At 37.4% G+C, this 8,686-nt stretch overlaps 1 protein-coding gene across 1 annotated transcript in view; it reads left to right on the top strand.

Moving 5' to 3' along the window:
* Nucleotides 1-5,353, top strand: part of LOC104395693 (betaine--homocysteine S-methyltransferase 1) — a 19,219-nt gene extending 13,866 nt beyond the window's left edge. Inside the window, exons 7-9 of the mRNA XM_010005423.1 lie at nt 776-958; nt 4,269-4,497; nt 5,009-5,353. Coding sequence (XP_010003725.1) covers nt 776-958; nt 4,269-4,497; nt 5,009-5,183 — 587 coding nt within the window. The 3' untranslated portion in view covers nt 5,184-5,353. The remainder of the gene's footprint in view (nt 1-775; nt 959-4,268; nt 4,498-5,008) is intronic.
* The last annotated feature ends 3,333 nt before the right edge of the window (nt 5,354-8,686 follow it).

Genomic DNA, 8,686 nt, shown 5'->3' with positions numbered 1-8,686 from the left:
TTTCTTAAAAAATTTTTGGCTTTTAAAAAAAATTTTTTGGAAAAAAAAAAAAAAAAAAAAAAAAAAAGAGAGAGAGAGAGAGAACTAGAATGCAGGTATGGAATTAACCAAGATGGTGTTGGGAGCACCAGCCACAGGCAGCTGATACTGAATAGAACAAAATCCAAAACCTACTCAAGTTTGCTTACGGAGCCAACCCCAGATCCTGGGCTCACAATTACGCAACATAAGCAGAAGCCAAAGTCACCTCTTATTCTTTGTTCATGAGTTTAGAACTGTATAGAGCAGTTCAAATTCAGGATGAGAAAATAAGAGTATGAAAAGAAAATATTTTTCCCTACCAAAGGCTATATTTTCTGCAGGACAAGGGGAGTGGTAGAAGAAAATTAATCAGGGGCATGATGAATGATGGTACAGGAGTTGTTTATAGCTGTTCTGAACTACTCTTTTCTCCTGGAGTTACAGTTGAAAATCAAAGGCAGAACATGTGTTAGGAACCTGCTGTTTACTTATGTTGCTGTACATAGCAGTCTTCACTGTTTAAACACTGATAAGAAAAGAAACTCTGAGGGTGGGAAGGTAAAGAGGAGTGCAACTGAGATATAAATGGGATAATCAACTTCATGTGAGCTGAGGCTAGCTCTAACCCAACTCCTTTGTTTTCATAATTCTGCTGTAAAGATGGACTGCTCTGTTTCTGGAGTGGTGTGGCTGAGAACTTTTACTTAACCACTTCCTGGGAAGATATGTCTTGAATTTCTTTTCCTCCTCCTAGGTGCTTCTATTGTTGGAGTCAACTGCCACTTTGATCCAGATACTTCCCTGGAAACAGTGAGACTGATGAAAGAGGGCTTGCAGGCTGCTAAGCTGAAAGCTCACCTGATGTCCCAACCACTTGCTTTCCATACACCTGATTGTGGAAAGCAGGGTTTTATTGATCTCCCAGAATTTCCCTTTGGTAAGACAAGACTATCTTCTTGGTTTTTTTAATTGTCTGGTTTGTTGTTGTTGTTGTTTTGGTGGGTTTTTTTGTTTGTTTTGGGTTGTGTTTGGTTGGTTGGTTTTGGTTTTGCTTTTGTTGTGGGTTTTTTCCCGGCTTTAAGTAAAGTTGAAACTGCAAGGTGTTCTTCTATACAATAGGAACAGTCCCAATTATCCTGTTTGGTATTTTCCACAGAGGGATGGCAGTGTAATATTGGATTAAGATCATCAACATAGGGAGAGTATTTCAGTAGTATCACAGCATATGACTGAAAGTGAAATGATAATGAAAACAGTTACTGTGCCATAGGCTATATTAAGTTTACAAATGTAGTTTTTCCTTGTGTTACAGAACCTTGTTCAGGACAGATTAAACAGTTCAAACAAATGAATAAGAGTAAATACACTAAAAAAACACCAAACTTAAATGCATTTGCATTGGAGCTCCCCAGCATTCTGCATTGTCACATCTATCCCAGAAGCCCTACAATGTTTACCTGCATAGTGATTTAACATAAAATGCATATGCAGAACTGGATACAGGTGCATGATTATTGAACTCATCATGGTTCAGTCTTGCAAATGTAACTGTCTAATATAAGTGAGATTAGAGAGAAAACAGAAGAGGGAATGTGTTCTTTTTTTGGTGCTAACAAATGGATTAGCAGTTTGGAGATGGATTCATCACATTTATGCTCAGGAGAAATTCTACAAAGATTGAAAGATTCAGCCACTTTCTGTGTATTAAGTCTTGTGTATTTAGGGCTTATTCCTACCTGGAATATAGAAGATCACATCCTTTTAAAATAAAAATACAAACTTATCCTAAACCTTTTAAAATTTATTAGAAAAATGCTTTTATTTTCAGGTATTGTATACTCTTTTTCAAGATAAGACTGTAAGGTGTTAAAATACTCAACATTTTAATTTGTAGCAGAAAACTAGAAAAAATGTGATTTTGGGAAAGTTGTTATGTTGGGGTTTTTTAATTCCTCTCTTTACATAAATGAAGAAAAGAGAAAAAAGCATGAGCCTGGAGCATTCATTAAATTATAATAATGTGTTTGAGTTCTGAAAATATTTTGGGATATTTAAAAGTGTTAGGAACTAATTTGTCCTATTCATTCCTTCATGTAACTGCTCTGATTGCAAGCAAAAAATATGCAGAACAGATGCAGTAAGCAATCAAGTGAATTGAAGGGTTCACTCTGGTTTGTTTTGGTTGTTGACTTGTATGTTATAAGCAATCTATATGAGACCTCAGCTGTCATAAATTTCACAAGTCAATTCAAGAAGGCTATTTCTGTGAATGTTTTCAATACCCCAAAGCAGCAACTGATCACTTGACAGCAGATTAGTTTGGTCAATCATTGTTAAACTGACCCAGTTAACTCCCTATATTTCAAGTATACATAACCTCTGTACAGTCCAACAAGATCTCAGTTTCTGTAAGAGTGTTGGCTATGTTGTATTGGCAAACTCCAGCATCTGGATGCCAGCAGTATTTCTTTATCTGTAGAACCTTTTTTGTAGTTTTCTGTGTTTTCCCTTCTGCAATTGCTCTGAAATGTCACTAGTTAAGCAAGGACAATGTTTTAGAAATAAATGTTCCAGTCAGTCAAAGCATACCCAACTATCTCAAGATTAAATATACAGAGGAGCTGAATCTAGAAGCAGGTTACAATCTTTTAATAAAAAACTGATAAAAATTTCAATCCCTTTGTACTATAAGCATTAACATAAACTGTTAAACTATAGATACTTAATTCTGAATAAAGCCAAGAAAAGGTATGGAAAATAGAAAGTTAGTTAATTTTGGGAAGGGGAAAATCCCACAAAATGTGGTGTGGCAACTTCTTTTCATAGAATACTGCTTATGCAGATGTAAATTGCGTGCAAGATCCTGCCTTCTTACTGCTGATCATTTTGTACCAATTGTGCATTTGGTTTTTATTGATTTATGAGACTCAAGGAGATAATGAATTTGTGCTTCTGAAGCTTTTTCTCACATCTGCAGGACTGTACACAAGATAACTTTCCTGTAAACACCTTTCTGAGATAGCTCCCTCTGGTTTTCCTTCTGATACTAGACCATCTACTTTTCCTTTTTCCAGCCTTTCCCTCCGAAACTACAAATGTTCTGTTTAAGAACATTTTTTTCCTTCTGCTTTTTATTTTCTGAACCTGTCTCTTAACTACACACAGACTTAAGAGTAAATCTGCTTTGTATCACTTTCTTGCATGTTAGGCATTTTTGGGAAAAGACACAGGGAGAAGAGTCCTACCTCTTTGCTGTGTTGCTAGAGCCCTTCTACCTCACCATTGCTTCGTTGCCCAGCGGAGTGTTCAGTGCACAGGCATCACACTGTACTTGCCTGATAATCATGCTAATTCATCTCTTGCAGATATGCATAAAGAAGTGGGAGGATTTTAATTCCTTTCTTCCTGTATTTTTATTTCCTAAAGTTTCTTCTTCGGTCCCTGGTCTTTTCTTTCCAGTTCTGACATTCTTGTCCCTCCTTCCCTCTGAGGTGTTCTTTTCCTTCTTTTCATTTTCTGTTTTTCCATCCCCAAGTCCTTCCTCTCAGCTCTGTTATCTTTCTATTCTGCTCATCACAACCTGCAACCAGGGAGGAGGGTACAGAAAAAGGTTGTGTCCTGACTTACCTACACAGAGAACTTCCCACAAGGAATGAAGTGGTTTGAGGCATCAAGCTGCTTATGGCTGGGATTATAACTAGGTAAATTAGGGGCTAAGAAATAGCTACAGGTCCCAGCTGTCACTGAAAAAAACTGGCTACCATGAGCTAATCATGGAAAACAGTGTAATAAGCATTCCTGAGGAGTTATGAGCCGGCTTATTCCTGTTGCAGGTAGGCTGATACTTTCTCCTTTCATAGATTAGAGTATCCGATTTCCCAGATACTGATTGCTTATTAGGAACTCTTTGTAAATGTGGGTATAACACTCAATGTACTCTGATACTCTAGCTAAGAAATCTGGCAGACTGGCAAGCATGTTACTTAGAGCTTGATCAGTGGCAAAAGATACTAGCTGCTGTTTTGCAAGGCCAAAAAATCTTATAACAAGAACAGCTCAGCAGAGCATACCAGAATCTGTAAGCTAGATTTCTGAAAGTTTGCCTCATTAATTCTAGTTCAGACAGTTCAAACAGGTACATCTACATCTACAATCAGTTTTGAAAACAGTGTGCAAGTATGTCAACAACATGATTTCTTACCAAAAATGGATCATGGTAGAAACTTAAGATACTAATGTCTTTGCAGGTCTGGAGCCAAGAATTGTAACCAGATGGGATATTCAAAAATATGCAAGAAAGGCCTATGACTTAGGAGTTCGTTACATTGGAGGTTGCTGTGGATTTGAGCCATATCATGTCCGAGCAATTGCTGAGGAACTGGGTCCTGAAAGAGGATTTTTGCCAGAAGCTTCTGAGAAACATGGTAGCTGGGGCAATGGCCTGAGCATGCATACCAAACCCTGGGTCAGAGCAAGGTATATAAATCTGGACTGGAAAATACACCAACATACTCCTTGCAAAGGTTTATATTGGTGCATGCAGCAGACTGGCTTAACTGATACAGAGGTCTGAATATGCCTGTAAACATTCTACATGTTAATAAATTTGAAGAATGAAATATGATCTTGGAGCAGGGAAAGGGGTGAAGGGGCATTAGAAGACCTCAAAAAATTCGCATCCCTGTTTAAAATAAAGATTTTGTCTGAACTACTGTTAAGTAATTAATGAAAGTTAAGATGAAAAGCTAACAGATTGCTGTAAAACAGCTCCTGATGGTGAGTGGCTTACAGTGTTCCTTTCAAGTATGAAAAGAGACCTTTTAAGCACATAGCATTTCATTGCATGCTTTCATTCACACTTCTGTATCTAAATATAAAGTCAGTCTGTGCAAGGTAGATGAACCTCTGCAGTGGTGATTTAAACCACATTTTCTTTAGTATTGTGATGTCCTGGAAAAACTCCCTATATTTCCTTTTCTTTCTTTAGGGCAAGAAAAGAATACTGGGAGAATCTGAAGCCTGCTTCAGGCAGGCCATATTGTCCTTCAATGTCAAAGCCAGATGGCTGGGGAGTGACCAAAGGAGCTAAGGAGCTGATGCAACAGAAAGAAGCAACAAGTGAACAACAGCTGAAGGAGCTCTTCCAGAAACAGAAGGTCTAATCCACTGCAGTTCTGTAAATGTTATAATAATGTATCTACAGACCATGCTTCACAAGAAAATCTGTGAAGATGCATATCCTGTTGATTTATCAGTTAAGATGTAGTGGAAAAGACAAAATGCAGAAAGAATGTGATTACAGATTAAATGTAAAAATCTTTCTCTGGACAAATAGTTTAGAGAATACAGTCAGGAGGAAGTTAGGATTTTCATAATAATTGAGCTTCTGTTTGCTAGGTGCTATTAATTGGGTAGACACAGAAATACATGGAAAGTAATAACAGGTTCAATGCACCCGTGGAAAGAGAAAAAGCTAGCTATAAATACAGTATCAATGGACTTCCACTCCTAAGTCTGTTTTCAGTTGGGGATTATATAGGAGTTTTCTCGGACCTCAAGATTTGTGGAGGGTACTTCAGGGACACACAAGCTTCCAATAGCTGAGACACACAGTTATCTATAGTTGCTTTCTTGTACTTCAAAAGAATAAAAGTGAACTGGAAAATACATTTTATAATTGGAATAAGAAGATCAGAACAGTGAGATCTTGCAGGAATTTCTTATATGCAGTAGAAAGGTTCAGAGAACTTTCAGGAAAGAAAAATTACAGGTAAATAACTCACTATTTCTGTCTCAAGATACTGTGCACTCAAGATTTATGCCTCTGGAGACTAAAATGCTTAAGAGATTATTCTAAAATAAATAAATAAAAAAAATTAAAGTAATATGATGGAAAAGTATTGTATTATCTTCACACCTTAAATTGTAAGAGTTTAAAGAGAATCACATAACTCCAGTAAACAAATAATTTTCAAATGATCCTGCTGATTTCTGCGTTGGTAACACTTCATTATCTCAAAATAGCTCTTAAAAATGGAAGATTCCTAAAACATAACTCCTGTTTATAAGAGTAGTAAAACACTCCATATTTTATTTTTTTTTAAGCTGACTGATTCACTCTAGAATTGCAGGTTTAAGAAGATGTTTCCTGTTAGGAAATGGATCAATTCACCCAAGTTAAGAAAACCCATGGACATTTGTATACTGAATATATTGAGAAGCATTTTCTTAGGAAGGGAATCACTATACTTGGAACCCATAAAGGACACATTTTCATTGTTTATTTTTGTGAAATAGAACACAACTTATATTTCTTTCTAGAATCTTATTCACACCCTTTCTACATTAAAGCCACTACCTTTATGAAAACACGATTCTCAAAGTTAGTCTTGAAAACTTTTGTTGGCCTACTTACTATGTAAAAACATATGCCATTATTTCTATCCATGTTGATATTCTGCAATTCAGGAAATATTTAAATATGCAACACTTTAATGGGAAAATTCAGGTACCCTTTTCAGACTGTCATTGGCAGACAGAATTAAGAAAAAGCCATCTGCCTTCACCAAGCTTATAACGCATTGATATAGTTACTAGCTGGAACTTTTGCCTAAAAGCCAAAAGTAGACAAGTAAAGAAAATTGATATTTTGAAATGTAGATTATTTGGAAAGCATTGATGTACATATATATGCACTACATGAAACTCCTTTCCTGTCTAAATCCTTCTGAACATTCCCCCTGCAGTGGAATAATGCAACCAAAAACCAAAAGGCCAGACCTTCGATCACCACCAAAATGTGTGAAGCATAAAAGACCTATGCATGAACAAGTGGCTTAAAATTCAAGCTACAATTGATAAAAAAGTGTTTTGAAATATCATTGCCAGTTTAGGGATTTCCTGTAGCAAAAGATGCAGCTTGATTGTCATACCCTACATAAGCAGCTGAACTGATTGTTTTTTAAACTATCCAAGCATGTAACAATTTGTATGGAAGTGAATGTTCACAACAGGTTCACAGCAGGTGCAGTGACATTTTTAAACTTAAGCCTTAAAAGAAGTGGCTTCATAAGTCTGTCTTGTTCTACTCCACTGAGTTTAGAAAATATTGAACAGAAACTAATCTTATTTCATCCTGCAATATATTGAATTATTTAAGTGTAGACACCATTGAAATAGGATGGGCATAGTATTATCAAAAATACCATACTTCAGCATCTTGCTTTAATACAAAAATTCTTCATTACCTTTTATTTATGTTCTACTTGCTAGAGACAGCATGTGGCCTAAGTTTTATATGAGATAGCAACCTCCAACAAATATAATGGAATTATTACATCAAATTTTGTCAACAGTATACACCTCTGTATATAGACAACTCCTGAGACAGACATTACATCCCAGCTTGAGGAATATGAAGATGGCCTTTCCATGTATTTTTATCAACTTGGAGCTTCCGTGTCCAGTAAAGCTGTAAAACTGAAAAGAAAAGCAAGTGATAAAGGTTAGGTCATAAAGACCTCCAGAGTGGAGGGTAGCTAAATTAATTTCATGGCAGATTGAAGAAATACATGTTTGAAATAGGGAGAAGCAGCATGATCCTGTTTCACAACTAACAAAGCAACAGCAAAAATCCATCGATGTTTACAAGCATTAGCAGTTATCTAGGGGTGATTCAAAAGTGTTCTGTAGAATTCATTTGCAACCATTTGCAGGTCCCCCTGTTATTCAGCTGCTTTTTGTCTCTCAGTATTGCAGGCCCAGGCCTGGAGTGGAAAGATTCCCACGAGAAAGTGAAAGGCCTAGCATGCTCTGTGCTGGTAGCAACCTTGAAAGGTACACACAGAGGCCAAACTGATGTTCAGAACACCAGCTGCTTTCTGGTGTTGAAGAACATGGATCCCAGCCACATCTAGGCCTGAAATGGAGAAAAAGTAAGAATGAACAGATAAACAAAAGAGTTTGCTTGGTGAGAACAGGGCCTTTGTGGTTTTTTTCTGTTGTTCTCCTTTTATTCTACAATGACAGATGTTGGACTACAGCTAAATAGTTAAATGACAGCAGTCAATCCACTTTATTCTATAAAAGCCTGGTCCCATCTTTGCTCAGCAGACTTCCTGTGCACCTTCCAGGAGGTTGCTGGACCTTCTCCCCTCCAGCAGGGATGCCTCCCAGAAAGATTGATTCTTGAGATTTAAGACCCCACCCAGGGACACACAGCTGCAGCTGGTCATGGGTGAGAGGTATTAACTCCTTTATTGTCTTTACTTGCAAACTTCCTGTTTGTCATGGTTCCTAGTCTCTCTCCTGCCTGGCTCGCCATTAATGTCATGGTTTTGGGCCAAACATGTGTCCTGGTTTGAGCCAGGATTAAGCCAATTTTCCTTTTACTGATTTTTTTTTCCTTCAGTGAGCTTTCTTTTAACTAGCAACTGTGTGTTCTGCTAGGCTGGTAAGACAGAGGAATGTTTTTGTAACTGCTGGGTCTTCAAGGTCGCACTTTCGCTCTGCCAGCTCAGACATTACCAGGAGATCTGTGACCCCCCCCATAGGAGGCTGAGTTAGACAGACAGCAAAATTGGCCAGAGATATTCCATTCCATATATCTACGTAAGCCCAGAGGAAGGTCAGAGATCACAGAAGACAACTTCCTTCCTGCTTCTTC

This window comes from Chaetura pelagica, unplaced genomic scaffold, assembly GCF_000747805.2.
Source record: "Chaetura pelagica isolate M959 unplaced genomic scaffold, ChaPel_1.0 scaffold37, whole genome shotgun sequence".
Taxonomy (NCBI): Eukaryota; Metazoa; Chordata; class Aves; order Apodiformes; family Apodidae; genus Chaetura; species Chaetura pelagica.
The sequence above is the reverse complement of the archived record's forward strand: the minus strand, read 5'-3'. Positions and strand labels throughout refer to the sequence as shown.